At 46.8% G+C, this 26,168-nt stretch overlaps 1 protein-coding gene across 1 annotated transcript; it reads right to left on the reverse strand.

Moving 5' to 3' along the window:
* Positions 1-781: 781 nt before the first annotated feature.
* Positions 782-25,887, reverse strand: LOC121723588 (DNA-binding protein RFX7). Its single transcript, XM_042109393.1, has 11 exons — positions 25,676-25,887; positions 25,434-25,582; positions 24,384-24,417; positions 17,040-17,125; positions 16,462-16,500; positions 16,123-16,245; positions 14,217-14,333; positions 13,686-13,770; positions 11,070-11,277; positions 10,375-10,688; positions 782-8,732 (listed from the first exon to the last, which is right to left on the reverse strand). Exons 1-11 carry the CDS (start codon positions 25,688-25,690, stop codon positions 5,019-5,021), a joined length of 4,884 nt encoding a protein of 1,627 aa, XP_041965327.1. The 5' UTR covers positions 25,691-25,887; the 3' UTR covers positions 782-5,018.
* Between the last annotated feature and the right edge of the window lie 281 nt (positions 25,888-26,168).

The following is a 26,168-nucleotide window of genomic DNA, read 5'->3' on the forward strand; positions in this document are numbered from 1 at the left end:
CCATTATACATTTCTACAAAGAAATTAGTATTAGTATTGTGTGTGTTTTTACACCATAGGTAGTTTTCCAGGTGAGTGAATGTGTGTGTGTGTGTGTGTGTTTGTGTGGATAAATGTGTTATAAGATTGTGCTTGTATAGCTTAACTCTCTCTAACCCATCTTAGGTCATAAGGTCATCAGTCTAAACCAAACCTTCAAAGGTGTGGTTCCCTTCCTGGCCAACAGAGGGAGCAGAGCGCTGGGCTCCAGCAAGACCACAGCCCAGAGCCGTATGCTACTGCCGGGCCCAGGACGTGCTCTGCTGGCTGGTTCCAACACTGGAGCTCCTCGACTGACCTGAGGGGACACACTGCAGCCCGAAGGCTGACGGAGGAACTGCATACAGCACGTAGGAATGGCAACGGAGGCTGATCATTTCTGGCTCAGAAAAGATCATTTAGCTTTAGTCATTTATTGGTGAATGTTACTCTGTGGGGGAGGGGCTAACTTGGAGGAGTTGGATGGGGTGTGGTGGGGGAGGGGAGGGGAGGGGTAACTTGGAGGAGTTGGGTGGGGTGTGGTGGGGGAGGGGAGGGGTAACTTGGAGGAGTTGGGTGGGGTGTGGTGGGGTAACTTGGAGGAGTGGGGTGGGGGAGGGGCAATTTGTAGGGGTTGGGTGGGATGGGATGAGAGGAGACATACACACCCAGAGTGAAGGAAGTATCAAAACAAACTAACTGGATGGCACACTTTCACACAGCACTACTCACAAAGAGAAAACTCCTTCAGAGACGAGCATTCTTTACAAAAATGTTTATTGGCTTTCAAAACCACTTAAAAAAATCTCACCTGGGAGTACTTTCAATTGAAAAAAAAGGAAAGCAGCTGAGCGGCGTCTGCAATATGAACAAGCTACTGCACGTGAAGCTGCACACCGGACACAAGCACGGCACAGGCCGCCGACCCGCCACACACACACGGACACAGGGGAGAAACCCATGGGCCAGACAGAACCAGACCCGGGCAGGACAGAACCCGACCCGAGCAGGACAGCAGAAAAGAGAGGCCTCCGGCCCGTCTGAGACCGACACCAGGGGGCGCTAGAAAAACATGGACACAGAGAGAGAGAGAGAGAGAGAGAGAGAGAGAGAGACCTACGAGCCCACCTGAGACTGAGCAGGTAGAGTACTAGGACCCAGGAGACTGTGGCCTTCTCCTTCATATATATATACTCACATTTTACATACGGAGGGGAGGCCAGAGCCTTATTAAAATGCCCCCCCCCAAAACAAAAATATAAAATATGTACAGCTTTCTTCACGAAGGCATTCACTATCAAAATGAATGTAAAAACAAAGATAACATTCAGAAACTAAACACAGAGAACAACATTAACTTGGTAAACATATGATGCAAGTAAGTTTTACTCAAAGTAGCAACACCTTTCGTTTTGTGTGTTCGAGAGGTCCAGTCCTCCTCTCAGCCAAGGAGGCAGGCCCAGATTAATGCGAGTCGATATTTTCAATGCACATGCGCACATACAATCGTTTCCTAACACGGTGAAGCAGGTCCTCGATCGGCTGTCCACCTCAGGCTCGTTGTCTCGCTGAAATGGTTCATATTCTCGTGGATGAGAACGAGTAAGCTGCATCTCACTGAGATTAGGTGTGTGGACGCACCAGACAATTGGGCATTGTCGTTTTCGAGCACATTTCTCATGGTTATCGCTTCGGAAATTCCTCATAAAAAATATTTTTGCAGGCTTTAGTCGACAGATTTGTCCTTAAAGATGTGGCAAAGCCATGACTTATAAAAAAATTTAGTGCAATAAGTCGAGCCTCAGAGAGCTGGCGGACACAGGACCCATAGACATCTCCAGGGTGTGCAGTGAAAGGTCCTCGCATGTCAGAACTAAGCTACATTACACACACACACACACACACACACACACACACACACACACACACACACACACACACACACACACACACACACACACACACACACACACACACACACACACACACACACACACACACACACACACAAACACACCAGTTTGCTTTTTTTTCTTAATAATCCATGCTACTGCTCCTCTCTCTGGAAACACGTCACGTCTGCTGCTGCAGAGACCAGAACACTCTCAGAAAAAGCAAAAGACATCAGCAAGCTAGAGACCAGACAGACAGCAATACTGCACGACACAGAAGCCAGGAAGATTACATACAGCATATTGGCTGCCCACACACCCAATACCATCAAGTCATTTTTTTTTTCCATATATATATATATAGTTATATATGTATATATTTTAAGGGCAATCAGACCTATCTAGAAATCATTACTGGAATACAGTGTCTTTAAATTATGGATTTTATGACAATGCTCTTTGTACACATGGGAACTTGATATCCAGCTTCATGACTACACAAGCTAAAAGTCTTAACAAGTGCAACCCCTATAACTCCACATTATAAGCCCCCCACCCCCCAACATGCTCTCAGCCCATAGCTGACTGCTGTAGGACTGCTGAGTCAGCGTTTACCCTTTACACTTTAGGACTGCTGAGTCAGCATTTACCCTTTATACTGTAGGACTGCTGAGTCGGCATTTTCACTCTGTACAGACACACCAGTGGCTTCATCCTGCCCCTCAGTGGAGAAGACATATCTGCTGTCTGATCATCGCTCTGATCTCAGCGGAGAAGTCGATCTGCTCATGTCTGCTTTCTTGATCGCCCGTCTCACCCCCAGAGTTAGTCCATTCTGGAGCTGGTCTTTGGTTTGATGTAAGGCTGCCGCTCTGAACACATCACCTGGAACTGCCCCGGACCTGTCTGGACCCAACACCAACCCAACACCAACCCAGTAGCCTCTAACCAGACAACCAATGATGCCGTCATCACCATACCATTGATATTTCAGCTCTTACTTCAGACGACTCAAAATTAACAGCTGATAATTCAGCTCTTCAGACAATTCAGAATTCACAATTGATAATTCAGCTGTTACTGCAGATGATTCAGAATTCATCTCTGATATTTCATCTCTTACTTCAGACGATTCAGAATTCACAACTGATAATTCAGCTATTACTTCAGACGATTCAGAATTCATCACTGATATTTCAGATCTTCAGAGGATTCAGAATTCACAACCGATATTTCAAGACGATTCAGAATTCACAACTCATAATTCAGGTATTACTGCAGACGATTCAGAATTGATCTCTGATATTTCAGATCTAATTTCAGACGGTTCAGAATTCATCTCCGCATCTCTGATATTTCAGATCACACTTTAAAAAGATCCGAATCCCTCATCATACAGCTGACATTTTCGCTCTCAAATCATAAAGGCCAGAGTCCATCAACATAGCATCTGACATTTCACATCACAGTTCAGATCCCAAAGCTGCGTCAGACAAGATGTCTCAGTAGAATAGGCTTCTAATAGTTCACAGGTCAACACAGCTAGACCAGGAGGACCTGTTCGGGGGCATGCACACTGACAGTGGATCTCAACATGGAACTGGAATGGACACACCAGACCCACAGGTCCCTTTAAATGGACACACCAGACCAACACATCCCTTTAAATGGACACACCAGACCAACACGTCCCATTAAATGGACACACGACCAACAGGTCCCTTTAAATGGACACACCAGACCAACACGTCCCTTTAAATGGACACACCAGACCAACAGGTCCCTTTAAATGGACACACTAGACCAGCACATACCTTTAAATGGACACACCAGACCAACACGTCCCTTTAAATGGACACACGAGTCACAAAGGTCCCTTTAAATGGACACACCAAACCAACACATCCCTTTAAATGGACACACCAGACCAACACGTCCCTTTAAATGGACACACCAGACCCACAGGTCCGTTTAAGTTGACACACCAGACTAACACGTCCCTTTAAATGGACACACCAGACCAACACATCCCTTTAAATGGACACACCAGACCAACATGTCTCTTTAAAAACAGCAGGAGGGTCAGCGGGCTTCTGCCCGGACAGCTCACCAGTGGCCTGCAGGGCCTTGGACGGCTCACCAGTGGCAAACATGGCCTCAGACTTCAGGTAAGGCAACCCAACCAGCACCACTTACTTACAGAAGAGTTTCACATTATTTCACTAAACAGAACTGAAAGCAAAAAACAAAACAAAAAAAAACATTTTTCTTCATTATTTATAGTCAACAGTCTAACTGTTATTATTATGGCCATTCCAAAAGGTATCTATTTATTGTCAATGTTCATGGGACTGTGACCTATTAAGGTGATGACATATCATCATATCAGCACCTAGTAGCACCTGTTGAGTTCCAGGTCACGCCTGTGGTCCAGAAGCGGACCTCACCTGCGGTCTCCACACCTCCCTACAAAGGCAGCACACCCTTGTGCACTTGCTCTTATTTTTAAGGGTTCTAAAGGCATTTTTTTTGTCAGTGACGTCTTTCTTTATAATAGACAGTAGTTCAGCCAATAATCTATAGCTTGAGAAGGACGAGTGTATTGCATCTTCCAGTCCACAGTGAGCTCTGGAAGTCCCCCCTGAGGCTGGCAGCAAGGGGGTGCTGCAGCTCACAGGGGCCAAGTGCAGACTGCGCTTATCGAAAGGATTCTGAGCAGTGGCCTTCACCTAAAAGTTACATCTAAAAAAGATCACATATGTCATCTGTTCTGAACAGTTTAGAACAGTTGGTGTTCAGTGATAAAGAGAGATGGAGAAACAGAGACAGAGAAAGAGAGAGAGAGAGAGAGAGAGAGAGAGAGAGAGAGGGAGATGGGGACATACTGACAGACGGGACAGATTCAAGCCAATGCCACAGACGGAAACTAGCCTGTGACAGAGGCCTTCTCAGGCCCCACTGGCACTTTGCACTGGACACAAGCAGGAGTCCAGATTTTTGCTGTAGTGAGACACGTTTAAAAATACAAAAACAGATACTTCACAGACGCTAACAAACAAACAAACAGAACTTATAAATAACACTTAAAGTAAAAAAAAATGCCGGCGTTTAGCCGAGCATCTCCACGGTGGGCTGGTCCTTGTTCTCGAGCCAATCGAAGCCGGCCGAGCTGACCGAGTCGCTGCAGATCTGCTGGAAGAGCGGGTCATTCTTCAGCTCCTCCAACGTGGCCTCCTCATACGAGTCCTGCTGCTGGCCCGGGTCGAACAGCAGGTTGGCGTCCAGCGTGTTCAGGTCGCTGATGCTGCTGGACAGGTCAGAGGGCAGCCGCAGGTCTCCCGAGAAGTCAGACGCGACGGCGTTGAGTTCCGACGCAACCTGGCCCACCAGCTGTGAGCTTGGGTGGAGGCCATCCTCCCCCAGCAGGTCCTTCACTGTGCTGCTAAAGTCCAGCTGCTCGTCCTCCTGCGCCTCCCGCTGCGCATCCTCTTGTAGCATGGGTTGCTGCTGCACCTCCTCTTCCCCCAGGAGCACGCCCTCCCCCTGCAGCTGCAAGGCCGACTCCTGCAGCAACGACTGCTCCTGCAGCTGCAAGGCCGACTCCTGCAGCAACGACTGCTCCTGCAGCTGCAAAGCCGACTCCTGCAGTAAAGTTTGCTCCTGCAGGTGCAAAGCCGACTCCTGCAGCAATGACTGCTCCTGCAGTAAGCTCTGTTCCTGTAGCTGCAGCTGTTGTTCTTGTATCTGCAGCTGTTGTTCCTGCAGTAAGGTCTGATCTTGTAGCTGTTCCTGCAGTAAGGTCTGATCTTGTAGCTGTTCCTGCAGTAAGGTCTGATCTTGTAGCTGTTCATGCAGTAAAGTCTGATCTTGTAGCTGTTCCTGCAGTAAGGTCTGATCTTGTAGCTGTTCCTGTAGTAAGGTCTGTTCTTGTAGCTGTAACTGCTGTTCCTGCAGTAAGGTCTGATCTTGTAGCTGTTCCTGCAGTAAGGTCTGACCTTGTAGCTGCAGCTGTTGGTCCTGCAGTAAGGTCTGTTCTTGTAGCTGCAGCTGTTGTTGCTCCTGCATCGGCTCGGAGGAGCCTGCTTGTGCTTGGCCGTCTGCAGCAGCTGTGGCGGCAGAGAAGGCGGTCTGCTCAGTGCGGCCGCTAATGAGGTACACGGGCTTCTGGAAATCGTAGGCCACAGGGCTGGGCTGTGTTGCCGTGGTGATGGGGGCAGCACCGGCGGAGAAGGCGGTGCTGGTCTCCAGCATCTGCGTGAGGTTGAGGCGAGCCGTGTAGTTTGACGGCAGGTTGTTGACGCCGAGGCCTCGGACCGCGTCGTCCACGTCCACCTCCATCTTGTTCAGGAGCACGTTGGTGATCTTGGTGGCGCTGCCCGACTGGCCAGCCACACAAATGGGCAGCATCTCTGACGCCATCATGACGTTGAGCGGCACCGACTGGCTGCGCTGCGCCATGCTGCTGGCGCTCACCAGAGATTGGCTGCCAGACAGGATGCTGAGCACCTCGGAGGTCAGCGGTGAGTTGAAGGGCGACGCCAAGGTCCTGGGGGGAGCGCCGGGGTTCCCACTGAGGTTCCGCTGGCGTACCGCGGGGCTCACGCTGCGGCAGCGGAACGTGGCGCTACCTCCGGCACTTCCCCCGGGCTTGCCGTCCAGCGGGGCGGGCACGGCAAAGCTCTCCTGCTTGGCCTGACCGGCGGCAGTGCCTTGCGGTTGGGGGATTGGTGACACGGTCACTGCCACCGTCTGGCGTGTCTGCGCCTGGAAGGCCTGCCCGGAGATGGCAAAGGCGTGCGGCTTGCGGAAGTGGTCGTCCACCAGGTCCTGGTAGCTGGGCAGGATGGAGGTGGAGGGGGAGGTGGCGCCAGCCGCGGTGTTGCCGTAGCGACTGGTGATCCAGTCCAGCTTGGCCTTGTCAGGATGCGTCGCCATGGGCCGCTGCATGGGCTTGACCGGGCTGCTGGACACCACACTACCGTCGTGGTACGCCGTCATGCTAGAGTTGATGGGCGTGAAGGCGAAGGGGTTCCGGCACTCCACCGGGCTGGGCGGGACGCTGCTGCAGGTGGACAGAGGTGTGCTGATGGGGGTGTGGCGACCCCCGCCCATCAGACCGTCCACTGGCGTGATAGGGGCCAGGCGCGAGCAGGGGCTTTCCCGTGTCAGGCTGTGGGTGCCCGGGAGCATCTCGGAGGTGGGGGTGGGTGTGGGCGTAGGTGTTGGGGTCGGGGTGGGCGTGGGGGTGTGTGCAGGGGTGGTGCTGCTGTGGGCGGAGTGGTAGAAGGCGGAGGAGGAGGTCTGGTGCGCGCCGGCAGAGGTCACCCCCTGCAGACCGAGCTCCACACAGCTCAGGTAGGACGCCCCCTGCAGGCCGCTGCTCAGCTTCATCTGCTCCTCCATCTGCACCAGCTCCTCCACGATGCTGTCCTGCGTCATGTCGTCGTCCGCAAACGGGAAGTAGTCCATGCCGCCCGCAGAGCCCCCGCCGAAGTCCACCAGGCCCAGCTGACTGTCCGTCTCGGCCGCATGCCCTGTCTGGGCCAATAGGGGGAGCTGAGAGGTCAGCAGCTTCTGCTCCACCCCCAGCCCTGCCGGACCATCCCACAGGCTGCGCTTGGCGTCCGGCTCCAGCGATGGCCCTTGGGTCGGGGGTTGTGTTGCCGCGGCGCTGGCCAGGAGGGGTGGCTCAGACACAGCGCCGGTGGACTGGACGGAGTCTGTGACAGGGGCGTCCTGTGATTGGCTGACGGGGGCGGGTGTGGGCGTGTCGGAGAGAGCGAGGATCTGCATGGGCATGGTGGCACTGGCGGAGTTGGTGCTGTTCTTCAGCGTGACCCTGCAGGGGGCGCTCTCGGGCCGCGCCGGCGTGCCTGGCCTCTGCACCTTCTTCCCCGCACCGCCTCTGGAATTGTCCGAGACATCCAAGGGCTGCTGGGAGATGAAGACGCGCTTGACCGGGATGACGTGCGTCTCCAGGACAGACGACGACCGCTTGCGTGGGCTCCTGGCGGGGACGGAGATAGGGGCCGAGACAGAGGAGGAGGTAACCACGCCGGAGCACTGATTGGCCACAGACAGGTAGAGCGTGCCCTCTGACCCCTCCCTGATGCTGCTGTGTCCGCTGGCGACAGAGGAGATGGGGGGGGTGGCGGCGGAGTCGCTCTTGGCCCTTGTGACGCGTTCGGACCCCGAGGGCTCGCTGGCGGCGCGGTGCTTGGTGGCTCTCTCGCTCTTCAGGCCCGCCGTGGCGTCCGGCGCCGTCACACTCGTCTTCTCCTCGCCGCCGCCGTCTGCCCCGCTGACCCGCGCCTCCCCGGAGGACGAGCCGGACGCGCCTCCCCTCGCCACTGCCCCCTGGAGTGCCTGGGAGGCCATCGGGCCGTTCTGAGTCGCCTGGGCAGCGCTCTGCTCGTCCTGCATGGCGGCACTGCTGCTGGTCACCCCGGCGGAGGCGGGTCTCAGGGGCGTGGGCGTGGCGGCACCGCTGGTGTTGGGGGCCAGGGAGATGGTGGTCATCTTGACCACGTTGAGGGAGCTGACGTGCGGCGAAGGCATGACCGTCTTGATGGGGCTGTTGGTGATGAGCAGCGTGGGTGGCGAGCGCAGCGTGATGGCGCTGGTCGCCGAAGGCTTGGGCAGGATCTGGGCGTAGCGGTGGCGAGCCTGCCGGTCGCCCAGAGGGCTCACCGGAACGTTCTGTGGCGTCTTGGGGCACTGCTTCACCTGCTGCGTCACCACCTGGAAATTGACCGGCATCATCTTGCCTTCGGCTGTGCCCACCGGACTGGGTGATGTCATCGGCTGACGATTCCTCTGGACCTGTGCAGGAGGGGAAAGGTGATTACAATACAAACATTGCAACGGTCTGACTTTTCTCTGAATTAAGGTGTGGGGAGAGGGAGGTTTAGGGCTAATATCAGTCAGTAGTTAGTCACTTTAAAGAAGATTAAATAATAATTCACATTTATATATATATATATATATATATATATATATAGAGAGAGAGAGAGAGAGAGAGAGAGAGAGAGAGAGAGATAGATAGATAGATAGATAGATAGATAGATAGATAGATACTTTATTGATTTTTTAAATTCATATTTAATTAAATTCAAGATTAATTTAAAGGTGCCCTGCCACACAAAACTGTTTTTACTTGTATTTTTTTAAACATGTTAGGTCCATATGTTTGTGCTATGTCGTGAATGTGAAATTGAACAGCTATCTCCTCTGTCAGCTCTAGCCACTGAAAAGAAATAAGCGGAGAAATTAGGCCAATTGCAAAAGCTCTTCAGATTGACGTGGAATTGATGAGCTCATTACTATTCATGAGCTCGCCCAGTTGAGACCATGCCCACAAAATTCGTTCAGCTCTGTGACCGTTTTCCTATGCAAGGCCTATGCAAGGATGGCTGAATGTCAACGGACTTGTGTGCTATGCACAAATAGAACTTCAACAATGCATTTTGCCCAAAAACCCAGACTTGAGGATCAAATGGCTTCAGTTTATTTTTTGGAACAATGCCACAGGCTTTGCAAAAAGGTTGCTGTTGAAGCCTGGAGCAGGCTACCATCGCAGTCTACGACCGTGCCTGTAAGTAAAACGTAATTGTCAACTCAAGGAAGTGCTATGTTATACAGGTTTAATGAACTCGCTAGCCTAGCAGGTTTTATTTATGCACATTTGGACAATGCTAGCACTCGCTAGCCGAGATAAGTTCATGCCATGAAGCTAAAATTAGTTGATAATGGCTGTTATGTTATGGATGAAACCTACTAGCTGTTAGCCAATCAGAGTCAAGCAGCTTAGCTCATTGAATATTAATGAGAACTGGCGCAAATCGAGCTGAGTCTTCATGCAGGCTTTCAATACCACACTAGAATGGCTTGAAACAAGGTAACCAAGGCATGTTTTCCACAAAAAATGTTAAGAGTCCATATTAACCCCTATTCAGAAAAGCATTCAATTGTTTAGTGTGCCCAATTGGGCGGTGTGTTTTGTGTGTATGCGTTCGGTATAAAGTTCATTTAGCCTCACGGCTACATCATTGAGTCCAGTTCCAATTCATGGAGAGCTTAGCACTTATATTTTATTAACAGTCCTTATTATAACCTCTGTACACTTGTAAAATGTCAAAATGTACAATACTTTGATTTGTCTGTAGAGAAGTTGCCAAACGGTTTGAAAACGGTGATTTATTTTGATGTAGCTCAATGCCTGCTGCTACAAGCCATTTCGTTGCTAATACAAACAACGGTCTCAAAACTCCTCAGATTAATGCAATTTTGCTCCCAAATGAAAGTCCGAACTCGTTATCATCCAGAAATAGACCCTGGATTGTGTTTGCACCAAACCATTCCTTTATTGTTTGTTCTTATTCTACCATATTGTGGACAGTGGGAAATATTGTAGAGTTGTGTACACACACGTACACGCACACACACACACACACACACAGCTTACTGTAATGGGGCTGGGCACAGCTGCCACGACGATGCCTATGGTGGGTTGCGGAGAGAGCAGCGCGGGGCTGCTAGGGGTGAGGCTGGCGCTAGCGCCGGGCCCGGGTGTGCCCGCTTCGGCTCTCCTGACCTGGCCGTCACCGGGCGCAGGCGACTGCAGCCGCTGCTCCTGCTGTTTCTTCTGGATCTTGCGCTGCAGCTGCTGCTTGGCGTCCACCGAGGGCGACGGTGACGGCAGCGTCTTCACCTGCGGCTGGAACGGGTTGGCATCGCCCGTGGGCACGAACGCCGAGGCCGGGGTGGGCGTCTTCACGCCTGGCACACACACGATGGACAGGATACCAAGCATTAGCACAACGTCAACAACACAACAGTAAAACACTGTTACATTAGCACATCATCAACAACACAAGAGTAAAACACTGTTACATTAGCACAACATCAACAACACAACAGTAAAACACTGTTACATTAGCACAACATCAACAACACAACAGTAAAACACTGTATATACAATACAACTGTTTAGATGAGATTAGATTCAACTTCATTGTCATTGTGCAGAGTACAAGTACAAATCACAAATCAGGTCACTGAATGTGACCTGTGCATGTGTGCGCAAAGCATGCATGCTGTGTGTGTCTGTACAAGGCATGTGTGTGTGTGTGTGTGTGTGTGTGTGTATGCGTGTCTCACCTGTCGGGGTCCCAGTCATGACAGTGAGTGCAGCCATGGACTTGGTTCCGATGTAGTGGCTGTTGAGCAGGAAGCGGGCCAGCTCCTCCACGTTGTCGAACTGGCGACTCAGAACCTTCTGGGCCCACTCACACACCAGGCCGCACGCCGCCGTACGCATCTCCTCCTCCGCGCTCGGAGACTGGCCGGCAGGCTCCAGCAACTCACACTGCGCACACACACACATACATACACATACATATATACACACACAAACATACATACACACACACACACACACACACACACACACACACACACACACACACACGCACACGCACGCACGCACGCACACACACACGGACACAGAAGCACACACACATTAGTTAACACACACACAAACATATTACTGCGAAATACAAAGTTTGATACACACACACACACACACATACACACACACACACACACACCAGGGATTACACATATCAACATATGCACAGATGTCACGCCCCTTTGGTCCCCCCTTTAGCCCTGCAGTGTCAGTGCAACAGCCTTTGGGTGGAGGATGGACAGAATCAGCTTCATTGTCCACACCTGAGAGGGTGTGGAAAAAAGGCCATGAGTTTGCCTTCAGAGGAGGAATGCATTTTTTGCGTAACATTATTGGGGGCTTGTCCGGGATATTTAGAACTTTTAATTGTGGAGACTGGACCAGACTTTTGGGGTGAGGGTTTTTCCCATTGTTGTTTTGGTGAGTATGGTTGTTTAAGAGTTTTTTGTTAAACTCAACTTTTTGCACTTCCTGGACAGATTAGTCTGCATGGAGGCTACCCCGGGCAGGGGGCATGCTTCAGATTGCTGCAGTAGATTGCAGTAACTAGTTGTGGTAATGGGACCACTGTGTATGTGACTGTTTGTGTTGTGGTGACAACAGTTCACCTCTTGGTTGGGATTATTAGCTGCTGCTTTTGGTTGATGTGTAGTAACTTTGCTTATACCATGGTCTAGGTTGAAAAGGGTGTTGTTTAAAAAGTGATATACTACACCTATACCCAGAGATGGCAAAAGTACTCACTTCCCTTACTCAAGTAGAAGTAGAAATAATTGTGTTAAAAAATACTCTGGTAAAAGTAGAAGTACTGATTTAACTTCTTTACTCAAGTAAAAGTAACAAAGTACAGATTTGGAAATGTACTTAAAGTATAAAAGTAAAAGTAGTCTTGTGAATGACAACCATTTTTTATGCAACGGTACCTGGACCACACAATGTTACTAGAGTGCAAGAGTGCCAGTCTATGACTATAACTATGAATTCTGTGATCACGGTAAGGTGGACTGCACCATGCGGTATTAGATTTTTAGAAAAGGTATTCAGAACATGTTTGATGATGGTGGAGGTTATTGTCCAATGTTTATAACAATACAAGTGGCATTAAGTGGTTCATAGGGTGTTGATGAGTGCACATATTGTTATTGTGGATAATACAGTGTGACTTTTAAATATAAACAGTTGTAATTGGTGAATAAACTCTTTTGAGAGGTGGATAAACTCTAATAAGAGGTGGATAAACTATTTCTGAAATTTCAGAGGTGGGTAAACTGCATTTAGCCTCCACTATATCCCTGTTCAAGACCTAATGCTGCATCTACTTATTGCTAAGGATATACAGTAGGCTACACTGCAGCTAGAAGTTAAGCGGCAAAAGGCAAGGAGAGGAGGAGGGCATTTTTGACTTTTGACATTTTTGACATACGTGCTAATGTTAACGTTACTGCCATCAAGCTGCAATGATTTGCTCAGAAGGAATGCCTCCCAAATCTGTCAAGTCATCTTTGGTGCGTCAAGTGCAACGTATATTCCCATCCACTATTGATGACGCGAACAGTAATAACGGTAAATCCACTGAAATTATTTGAAACTGAAGTAACAAGCCAAAAATGAAAAAATGTAAAATGTTTAAAAAAAATAAAAATTTTGTAAAATGTAAGGAGTAGAAAGTACCGATATTCGTGGTAAAAATGTAAGGAGTAAAATTAAAAAGTCACCTAAAAAATAAATAGTAAAGTAAAGTAAAAATATCTGAAAAATCTACTTAAGTACAGTAACGAAGTATTTCTACTTTGTTACTTCCCATCTCTGCCTATACCTAAGTAGATCTGGTAAAAAAAAGTTTAATCGCCATTCCATATAAATTATTATGAATGGTAACTATAACAACGATAGTAGGACGACGGTTGAGCCTGGAGGCAGGCTTCGCAACAATGGAATCAACTGTAAACAGCTGAAGAAACTAACGATTTTAGCTCTAAAACTCATTTAGTATTAATAATTGATTTCATATTTATTTATTTCGTAAGTGACCATGGTATAAACGGGATAATGCCCTTCGATGCGTCCATTATCAGAAATAAATGGACTTCGCGGACTCCGCTTTGCGTCGGACGGTTCATGCCTCCGCGTCATCCATTTATTTCTGATAATGGACACCTCGTCGGGCATTATCCCTTACATAATTAATCCTTTCGGTCTGTGGTAGTTACCGCAACTACAGACTCACCTGGACTCATCAACACACACACACACACACACACACATACACACACACACACGTGGAAGCCCACCCCCTGCACACCTACCCCGTCTCCAGACTTGTGCAGGTCCAGGTTGGGCAGGGACGGCATGTGCACAAACGCCTTCTTCCTCAGGCCACTGTAGCAGTACGTGAGCAAGAGTTAAGGACGCGTTGGACACAGCAGTACAGATACCCACCCCCTCACTAAAGAAGAGGAAGACCAGTCCAACATCATGACTCCTCCAGCAGCAGTCCAGAGTCCCTCAGTCCACCATAACCCACCAGAACCCTCGGTCCACCCTAACCCACCAGAACCCTCGGTCCACCGTAACCCACCAGAACCCTCAGTCCACCCTAACCCACCAGAACCCTAACCCACCAGACCCCTAGGTCCACCCTAACCCACAAGAACCCTCGACCCACACTAACCCACTAGAACCCTTGGTCCACACTAGCCCACTAGAACCCTCGGTCCACCCTAACCCACTAGAACCCTCGGTCCACCCTATCCCACTAGAATCTTAGGTCCACACTACCCCACCAGAAGAGGAGAGGCAATGACAGGCTTCTGAGGAAACTCGTTGAGAAAGGATATTTGGATTTCCCCCGCATGCCGAGTCGACGTGCCTTCATGTTGGGAAAAACGTTCTTCATGATCTTCCCAAAATCCGCCGCACTCAAGGGGTGGTAGCCCAGATTGTCACAATAGCTCCTGAGGTGGGAGGAGGAACAGAGAGACATCAACATCACACTCACACACACGTAATCACACACACACACCAATACGCCCACATTCTAACCACGCCCACCCACACACAATCACACACACACACTGACACACACACACACGCACATACACACTGATACACAACACACACACACACACACGCCCACAAACTCACACACATATACACACACACACGCACACACACACACTCACACACATGCACACACGCACACACATAAACACACGCACACATACACACATGACTGACACACACACACACCAGTGATGGAAATTAATGGTAGATTTAATTCCAAATCTACCAGCCACTGAACTTTTTTACCAGCCACTAGAGAGTCATGATTATAGTAGGCTACCCAAAATGATCACGGTTATCGGCATTATTGCGATACGACTAAAATGTGCTGAATTTGCCTAAACCTACCAGCTGTCCTCCAAGCACAGTAGCAACAAAACTAAAGGTCAACAGAACCACATTCATATGCCAGTGTCTTGTCATAAAAGTGGTGTGGCTCCTTTAAGACTCCGTTTGTGTGAGTTCTGGAGCATCCTATAATCCAACTCGATCTAACTATACTGTACATCATCTGATTTAAATATTTACAGGTGTCAAGGCTATAGCATTTATTTTCTATTTGGCCTGTTATGAAATCATGCACTGAACAATTTAAGCACAGCTCAGCTTTAAGAAACATATGCATGCTTAGCATTTTGTGAAACTACATTGAATAACTAAATAAATGGTTTTAATATTTACAGTTATCTAGGCGATATTGTTAACATTTATTTTTTATTTGGCCTTATCATGTATTACAAAAGCCCAAAGTTGGAGACCTTGTAGACATTTGCTTCAATTTCAAAACCGGATCACTCTGGAACAGCTAATTATAAGGGAATGCTTTACACCTTTGTGTTCGGTAAGTTCTGATGTTTATTTTGATATCCGGTTTGTAATTTTTTTGAATGAAAAGTTTGTGAGATATTCCACCACGACGAATGGGTGTGGAGATGTCCGTCTGTCTGCCTCATACTGTAGGTCTGAACAGCAGCGTGTCATATAGTTTTCCATGAAGGTGTCACGGGCCGAATTAAAATAGCTATAACGTTACGGGCCACTTCAAAAGAGAACTATTCGCATGAGAATATTAGTCTGTGAAGATACAACGCAGATCCACAGATCTCACTAGATTTATGTTTATGCAGTCATCCTCAAATAAGCTAGCAGTGGCACATGAGAGCATAGCGACAGTTTCCTAATGGTAGTGGCAACAAGTGTAGCACTGCACCAGCACCAGGCTATGCTGCGGGCGGCGGCTCGCTGGTAGTTGTTGTAGAACTTCAAATCAGCGTGATTTACCCTTATAGGCTGGTAACGTTACATGATTCCTACAGACACTTTCTTATTTTTAACCGTCAATAAGTATGAAAATTAGACCGGATCTGACTATTTATGGTATTCTAGCTCTATTTACCTGCCACAGTGGTTGGTAAGTTGACCAAATACATCCGCCAGCGCACAAAACTACCCGCATTTGGCAGGGGGGCGGGTGGCTAATTTCCATCCCTTACACACACACACACACACAAAATCACACACACACACACACACACACTCCCACGCACTCACCCACATAAAAACATACACACGCCCACACACTGACACAAACACACACACACACTCGCACGCACTCACACACATAAAAACATACACACGCCCACACACTGACACAAACACACGTGCATGCAGTGGACTGACTTGTATTCATCGTAGACCTCCTGTTTGGGCAGCGACGTCTCGGGGTGTTCCTCCAGGTGGTTCCTGATCCAGTTGAAGGCGTACATCTGCTGCGTGCGACTCGATGACATGGAGTTCTGGTCACTACAGGGGGTGAAACACACTTCCTGTTTACAGGTTCCGCCCACGCAGCATGGCTGAATGGTTGATGTGTGTGTGTGTGTGTGTGTCTGTGTGTGTGCGTGTGTGTATGTGCGTGCGTGCGTTTGTGTGAACGTGTGTGTGTGTGTGTGTGTGTGTGTGTGTGCGTGCGTGTGTGTGGCCTGTGTATGAGAGCTGTATAATGAGGAGGATGAGTACCATGCTGCCGGACTGCCAGACCCCCTCTGAGTGTCACTCCTACGTGATGTGACGTGACGTAGGGTTGGGTGGGGGGTTGAGGTGATGGTAGATATGGGGAAACAAATAACACAATAACTCATGAAGCTGGACCTCCACACACACACACACACACACACACACACACACACACACACACACACACACACACACACACACACACACACACACACACACATCTGACTTCATTAACATCAGTGCATCACTAGAGGACTGCAGTCTAGACTGAGGTCTAGGCAAACACACTCAACACAAGAACAGCAGGTCACCATCATTAACATTGTTTAACAAAACCAATCCTCTTCATGAAGCAGTTCATTGACATTTAAAAAAAAAAAATCCTTATTACAAATGCTTTACATCAAAACAACTTTCCCTGAGGAAACAAGAAATAAGATGTGTGTGTGTGACCGCTAGACGTGAACAGGGAGGACATGAGGCTGATCGGTGGCGTCTGGCGGGAGGTAGCTAGGCATGAGGAGGAAACATTCCAACATGGCTGCTGGAGTGGACGCTCGCGCCCGCACTCGCTCACGTACCTTTTCTCCGTGCCACTGCTGGGGCCGGAAGGCAACTTAAGGTAGAGGTAGAGTTTCTCAATGTCTGTAAACTTCTCAACATCTTGCTGTGAACACAAACATATCAGAGCAGGATTCGTTCATTAACTTTCATTACTTTATTATTTATTCATTATTAATTATTCAACACAGGACAAAAGCCCAAAGGTGAGCCTGGTTTATAATAAGGCCTGAATCCTCCAGACTCTTACACATGGGTTGGGCACAGGGTTGAGCACAGGGTTGAGCTAGACACACTGAAACTGCGCGCACACACACACATACACACACACACACACACACTCTACTCCAGAGAAGAAGGCAGTGCATCGACCCGTCTCTCTCAGCTAGGAGATGAAACAGCATTAAAACTGCAGACAAGACTAGGAGTGCGTGAGGCAAACATACAAGACCCACACACACCCACCTACTTACTATCAAATCCACATCACACCCACTTACTTACTATCAAATCCACATCACACACACACATACAAGGCACACACATCCCACTTACGCACTATCAAATCCACATCACACACACACACATACGTTGTACACACATCCCACTTACATACTATCAAATCCACATCACACACACACTCATATGGGGCACACACATCCCACTGACGTACTATCGACACCCACACACACACAATTTACATTTATTCATTTAGCAGACACTGTGACTTACATATGTCAACTATATTACAAGGGATTACATTGTCCCCAGAGCAACTTGGGGTTAAGTGCCTTGCTCAAGGGCACAACGGTGGAAGCTGGGAATTGATCCCACAACTTTCAGGCTGCTGCACACTAGCCCAGCTCCTTAGCCACCAGTGTTGCGCGGGTTTGGTCACAAGCGGCCCGCGGTCGCCCGATATTTTAATCAACCTGACTAAAATATGCAACTCGGACCGCAAATATTAATTAGGACACAATTATACCCGCGATTAGAACCGCTTATTTACAAAATGTGTGCTTTTGGTTATAGCCTGCATGCAGTGTGACAGTAGGCCATTTCTGTAAAACAAACTAATTTATTTGCGAAACTTTATGCAGTAGAACTAGTAGGCATGCAGGACATAATGTTTGCGCAGGAGAGAGAATGAGAATAAGAGCGCAAGCACGCACGCAACCACCAAGGATTAGAACACTAGGATAAGATTTGAAGGCCATGGACATACATCTTTCTTTCGAAAACAGAAATGGCGAGGCAAGGTAGGCAAGAGAGATACATTGCTGGTCAAAACATTAGCGTAAGAACTGGTTTATAATGCTGAATGAAGCACAAAGCTTTACTAAAGCACATCCACTGTTTAAAGTCACAAACACAACGAACTAAGGTAACTTTTATGCATGTGCGAACCTATACATACCGGTAGATATGGCTGTGTAGTCTGTGCCATAACATTTATTCCTGCAGGCTGCCCGTTTTGGCTGTCATACTTTTAAATGGCTTCACAAGAAGTAGGCTTACATAGACCATAACTTGTAGGCCTACTACTGTCATCTTCTTTAAGAACTTTTCCCAATATTTCCCATAGCATCGCTTTTCCTGAAGGGGTGTCTTTATTATTTTAACTCGCGTCTTCAGCATCTTTAGGCCTACTGTTGACTTTACTGTATTGATGCTTTACTGTATTGATGCTAGCCTTCTCGTGATATTTTAAGTAGGCCTATTTGTAGAAAATATATATTTAATTAATTTTAACTGACCCGCCCGGAAAAATGACCCAAATATCATTAAAATATTTTGTTTATGACTCATAACTGCGGGTGACCGCGGTCATCTGCGGGCGACCGCTTAATTTCGGGCAGACCGCGCAACACTGTTAACCACTACACTACCAAAGGATGAGCACATCACAACTCTTCTTTAACATCAAGCCTTTATCACATACATTTCCTTCATTTATGGGCCCATAACAGGTTTAGGTTACCATCCCAGAACATTTCTCACACAGGGAAGCTGGGACTGCAGTACCAGTAGTGTGTGTGCCAGAGAGAGAAAGAGACCCTGTGTGAATGACGGAGTCTGTCACTGTGTGTGCGCATGTGTGTGAGAAAGAGAGAGAGAAACAGCATGTGTCAATGAGAATATCACTGTGTGTATGTGTTTGTGTCTGTGTGCGTGCATGTGTGAGAAAGTGAGTGTGTGTGCAGTCCTATCCAGCTTGCTACATTTCACTAGCCCAGCTGTGTGTAGTGGTTGCCATGTCCACGCTGGCTGTAAGCATGCAACACACACACACACACACACACACACACACACACACACACACACACACCATTGGCTTCCAAGAATGGATCCAGCTCACCTCTTCCTGTTCTCTTTCCCTCTTTGTTGCTAGGGGAAACGGCTGCTCATGAATGGGGTGAGCCTTGCCAACCAATGAGCAGTAAATAAGAACCTGAGAGCCACTTACTAATCCCCCTTACCATACACACTGCGCGCTCTCCTCGCGTGTGAGAGAGACTGAGAGAGACACTGAGAGAGACACAGAGACACACACAGATAGACACACACAGACATAGGGCACTCAAACACATATACCAACACACACACACACACACACACACGGGGAACACAAGCACACATACGGGGCACACAAACACACACGTGCACGCATGCACACACGCCACACAAACACGCACACACACACTCTGCTCTGAGCTCACGTGAGGTCAGAGAATACGATGATGATGCTCTAACACACTAGGATGTGAGACCAGCCCATAACTGAATCATACTTGTTTTATTATTGCATTATTATTATTACTATTATTAGCAACACTCCTAGACCTACTCAAGCCATCTCCTCACTGCAAAAAATAAAATCTAACCAAGTGTTATTAGTCTTATATTAAGATCAAATAAATCTATTTGGTATTTTTTTTTGTATGAATAGACTTACCTAGTGCTCTCTCGAAAGATCATTTTGACTTAATTGAAGAAGACTGACTTATTTTAAGGAGTCTTATCAAGACAAATTTATTAAACACAGTGGCAGCCAAATTTTCTTTTTTGGGGACAAATTTGTTTAATGCATTGGCAGACAAATTTGCTTGTTTTTATGATGAAACATCTTAAAATAAGTCACACTCTTCTTAAATTAAGTCAAATGATGTTATGAGAAAACGCTAGGTAAGTCTCTTTATACTGAAAACAATACCAACTATATTTTTTGATCTTGATATAAGATTAATAACACTTGGCTAGATTTTATTAGATAAGCAGTTTTTGCAGTGCAGATCTAACGTGTCATCTAAAACATCTGTCACTGTCACCTTAAGGCACCTTCATGTTTAGGTCAGCGTTCCATCTCAACAACCACCACCTTGATCAGAGGACAGCCATCTTTCCCCAGTGACCGCCAGGTCAAAGATCATGAATCATGATTAGTGAGCAGCAGCCAGACTCAAATGAGCTGAATCTGATGTGGCTAATCAGGAGAGGGTGTGGTTAATCAGGAGAGGGTGTAGCTAAACCGAAATGTGTCAAGTGTGGGTGTGGTTAATATGGGGGGTGTGGTTAATTGAGAGTGGGTGTGGTTAGTATAAAACAGGCACTAACACAAAGTGGGTGTGGTTCGGGAAGTAGAGTGGGTGTGGTCAATGTTTAGCGTGTTTGGTTAATATTGAGTGTTAATCAGGAGAGGGTGTAGCTAATCCGAAATGCTTTTGGTTAATCGTGAGTGTGTGCAGTTAATATGGAGTGGATGTGAATCTGCAGTGGATAATAAGGATTAAATTAAGTTAATCTAGAATTTGTGTGGTTAACTGTGATTATGTGTTGTTAATAGTGTGTGTGTTTGTGTGTGGTTAATTGTATGTGGTTAATCAGGAGTATGTTTAATCTTAAGTGTAAAACTGCAGCGTGTGTGGTTAATCAGGAGTGTATGTGTTAAATCTTAAAACGTATGTGAATCTGTGTGTAGCTAATCAGGAGTGTGTATGAATCTGTATGTAGTTGATCAGGAGTGTGTGTGTGAATCTGTGTGTAGTTAATCAGGAGTGTGAGTGAATCTGTGTGTAGTTAATCAGGAGTGTGTATGAATCGTTTGCGTGTGTGGTTAATCAGGAGTGTATGTCAATTTGGAATGTGTGTGAATCTGGAGTGTGTGTGGTTACTGGTGTGAAACGAAAACAATGAAACAAGCAAAACCACAATATTCAGATTCTTGAGTTAGAAGTTGTTTATGCAGAAAGTGTATTAGATTAAAGATAAATAACTAAAAGAAAAGCTGTATGTTTCACAAACAAACCAAAAAAAAAACACAATTAATATATAAATATAAAAGAGTAAGTTTTGAGCTTAGACACATTTGGCACATTCAGCGCTGCAGGGTCACCCTGCATAGGATGCAGTGGTGCATCCTGGGTAGGAGGGGTAGGATGCAGTAGTGCATCCTGGGTAGGAGGGGTAGGATGCAGTGGTGCACCCTGGGTAGGAGGCACTGGCACCAACTTCAGGTCAACATTGGGGGGGGATTAGGGTTGTGCCGATGGACGATATCAAAGCAACCATCGTGATGCCACGCCCCCACATGCCAGTCACTAATTCCTGCTGTAACAGGCTAAAACATAAAAAAACCTTTCCCTGAAAATGAAATTGAGCCTACTTTAAAGGCTGTCAACCAAACAGTTATCACGTATTAGTCTACCGTCTTGTAAAATAAAAGACTTTAGTCTATCCTCTTATTCAAATAATTCCTGACTGTGACGTGAATGTGTAGCCTAATTGTCTTTTTGTAGCCTACATGTCTCGCAGGCCTATAGCCTACACTGGACGTAATAGGTAGCCTAATGTTTTAGCAGAAAATATAGATTTATTATTGTTAGGCTACGACTAGGACATTCTAGCGCTCAAATATTTTTGCAAGGCTACAGCGAGCGCCAAATGCCCTTCTCCTCTGTGTTAAAATAAACCAAGACAAAAGTCCCAGACAGCACGGGAGTGGTAATCGGGATTCGTTATTTGTAAAAGTGTTTTTACTTCGCCCTCCTATATATAGCCTGGACTGCGCGATCGCAGCCCTTTACTTTCACTTCCCGCCGCCCTCATAGTCAGCATAGACGGTAGCCTGATAACATGGGATGCTGCATAGTACTAAGGTTTTAAATGAGTGACCACGATAGTAGTCTTAAGTAGCTTTTTTGCTGGGCTGGCAATGTGTAATATTCCGCTGGTTGGTGCACACTCAAGTGTTCAGATTGATTGTCTATCCGTCTTTCACAACAATTTTCTTGGAGCAGATCTTCCACACAACTTCGGTAGCCTGGTCAGTATGTCTCTCTTAGCTGTCCACTTTCATCAGGCCGTATAGCCTATATAATATATTTTTTATTTTTTTTATGTAGAACATTATAAATGTATTTCTGTACAGACATACCTAGGCTTTAGGCTAATTAATTAGTGTTTACCACACTAACCCCGCCCCCCCCCCCCCCCACGATATCATCGTCCATCACGATGTTTTACTGTACACATCGTCAAATGCCAATTTAGGCGACATCGCCCAACCCTAGGGGGGGGATCACAATATAAGAAAATAGTTTTATGCTGATATATTCTGCACAGCCAGTCAGGGACGTTGGAAGTATTTTCTGAGAGGGGGTGCAGATCTTATAAGCAGGGGTCCGGATCGTTCCTATCCAACCCTGGGAAATATTTGAAATTCTAGGGTGCGTTTCCCAAAAGCATAGTTGCTATAACTACAATGCATCTTCCATGGTACCGTCACTGCCAAATCTGAGATAACAGTATTTGAGTCACACGTTACAGATACGTTAACAATACAGAAATACGGTGTTGGTCGTATTTCGGTGACATTTTAGTAAGAGCTAACAAATATGCTTTTATTTTTTAAATTTCCAAAAATTAAAAATGTGTAACAAAAAGAAGCTTAAGTGTTTGTGCATGCATTACTCAAATCTAGAGATTTACATTTGGCAGTGGCACTACCAAGGTAGTTGCTAGCATAGCTATGCTTTTGGGAACGGGCCCCAGGCTGTTAAACCAGAGACTTTCTAATGAGGAGACACAGCACTCAAAAAATCCTCCATAGAAATGCATGGGGTTAGTTTGTAACACCAATATGGCAGTTGTCTACGCATATCACACCCCTTCCGCGGCAAAACGTCGACATGTGATTACTTTGAGTCAATCATGTGCTGTGTTGTGAATACATTGAGCCAATAATGTGGTGTGTTGTGAAGACATTGTGCCAATCATGTGTTGTGATCTCGCCGCTGGAGCAAGATTGGTGTCTTGAAGCCTTCTGACAAAATAGATGCCCGACAAATGCCCAAAAAGCGTTGCAATATGGCCGCCAAATGGAGGGACTTGCCTAAAAGAACTTTGGTTAAACACACCATTTTTTAACGCAATTTGGGAGGGACAGAAATACCTTAACAGAGCAAAAAGGGCTCGTCTTCTGTCTAGCTCAGCTAGGTGATGTGAACACTGGCTACCTGCATATTCACTGCTTGACACTACCCTGCATGAAGACATATTTCACGTTAATAATGGAGATGTTAGCAAAACTTTAACTTTTTGGTTAACGGAGATGTAGATTAGAACTGCATGATTTGGGGAAAATATTGAATTACGAATTTTCTGACAGATATTGCGATTGCAACTGTGATTTGTAATATGATTTTTGAATATCAATTTATTGTCTCAGTTCAATATTCCAAATGTCTATTTAAGTTGTGCCACCCTGATTGGTGAGCACGCCCAGTGCACAGGAAGCACAGTACCCCTGACGAACTATGAAGCTCACCAATTAGAATTTCTGTGCCCCTCATGCACTACGCACACCCACCAACCAGAAGTGCCATAGTCAATGAGGATGAAATTAATATAAAAGTCAGAAATGTGACAAAATTAACTGTGCACGATTATTTGTAGTTGAGAAACACTGTAGATCATAGACAGAGGAAGAATATACTCTGAGGACACAACGCAGGCATGATTTTTGTTGTCACAGCCGGCGTTGTATTCGGGATTTGCCCCCCGAACTTTAGCATAAAACCCAATGCCCCCCTAGAGATAGCGCCACTGGTAGGAGGCGTAGGATGCAGTGGTGCACCCTGGGTAGGAGTGGTAGAATGTTGTGCATCCTGGGTAAGATGCAGTGGTGCACAGTGGGTAGGAGGGGTAGGAGTAGGCTGTATAAATAACATGTCCCCTTTCTACCTATTTGTAGCTCACAACCAAAACAAACACTTTGTATGCTGTCCATGACCTCAGAGGCTCACACCTGTGACCATTTACCATCATGCTGCAAACAAAAAACATGCATAAGCTAAATTACTCACCAATATGTTGTCAACTTTTGATTGTACAGATTTGCTGGAAAAAAAACAAAAAAACATCATGAGCTGCATACAGCGAGCTACATCATGAGACTGCATGCAGCTAAACACATGAGCAGTTGAAAGGCTAAAGGCGCTTGTGTGCACAGAGGTGGTTGACATTAGAACTATCGTTTCTCATTTGAGGACTCACATAACCTCCAACTGAGCAATCTTTAACTGCGGGTCGTGAATTTTATGCAAAGGAGCAACACAGTTACGGTGGGCGAAAATTCACATCAACGGGTTATAATAAGACCACAGATAATTATTTAATAAGAGCACGGATAATAAGACCACTTGTGCATGTCCAGAATAATGTAAAACAATATCTCCGACAGACAAGCGATTGTTGGAGAACAAATGCATTTAACGTCCTGCAACATCGCTTAACGTTACCATTGGCTTCTGTCAGGTGCTGGTTGCAGGCCAGCATCATAAAACGCGACTCCGCTAGCGTCAAGCTATAACGTAAAGCCACTCAACCTGGGCTTTAAATTACAGTATTCTGGCAACCAGCAGAGCTGGCAAGTCGTGTCACACCCGCAAACATACAGATTATTTAGGCACATTAATAACTGAACGCTGTCATCAGTGGTCGGTGACTAAAATACCCTCGCTCGCTTCAGCATAGTGTTACTTCTTCACGAAGCTAGCCAATGTTAAACTGTATCACAACACAAATAAGGATGGCTAGCAAGCTAGCTTTAACCTTTTTAACGCCAGGTTGTCCACGTTCAGCAGCTCGATGGCTAGCGAGCTATTATTTTCTTATCAAATACATAGATGAGCTGTCTTCCGAGACATACAGTCTTGCTTATATTTATATTCTGCAACATACAGATGTGTGCAACGTTAACGACGGAAATTACCCAATTGCAGAACAGCTAACATTAGCTTGATCTGTCAACATGTTTTCAATGAGCATCTAGCTAACCTTAGCTACGCCAGCTATCCTATCCTTTTAACAAACTGCAGGCATTGCACCCTGACGTTCGCTTAAGACTACCTTACCAAATAGAATTCTTTATCTTGTTATACTGCAGAGCACTGGCTTCGGGCCCCTGTAGTCCTGGTACTATCGTTGGAAGAGAGCCCAATCCCGTGTTAGGATTCTGCTGCTGACCAGGTTGTTGTTGATCATCAGCCATCACGGTGATAGTCTTGAGGGGAGGAGGGGGTAGAGCTTTAACATGTAGGCCTCATCAGAGACCTTGCGAGATCACTTCTCCGGGTGTGCATAACGCTGGACCTACTATCTGCAAAAGCATTACGGTGGCACGTCCTTAGATCAACCAGCGAAATCCACGGTGCATTATGACCAGAGTCTATATTTGTAAATGCATTTCAGCATGCGGACGGGGTCGGAATCAGAAAAAAATAAAAATTCCACTGCAGCAAACAGCACGCGAGCAGCCGCCTCGGACGGTGCTGCTGCGGCCAGGCAGCGGTGGCGCAGGCGCACTGCAGGAAGCTGAGCAGCAGCGGCGGCCAAGGCTGCGATCTCTCAGGTACCCACTGCACTCGGAATGGAATGTTATCGGCAATGGTACCCACTGCACGGGGAATGGAATGTTATCGGTAATGATACCCAGTGCATATATATACGTATACGTATATCTATGGAGAATACTGTTATGACAGACAAAGACAAGCCGTCGCGAAGACAGCTTTATATTAGATAGATAGATAGATAGATAGATAGATACTTTATTGATCCCCACGGGGAAATTCAATTACATTCATTAT

Source organism: Alosa sapidissima, chromosome 11 (assembly GCF_018492685.1).
Source record: "Alosa sapidissima isolate fAloSap1 chromosome 11, fAloSap1.pri, whole genome shotgun sequence".
Lineage (NCBI taxonomy): Eukaryota > Metazoa > Chordata > Actinopteri > Clupeiformes > Clupeidae > Alosa > Alosa sapidissima.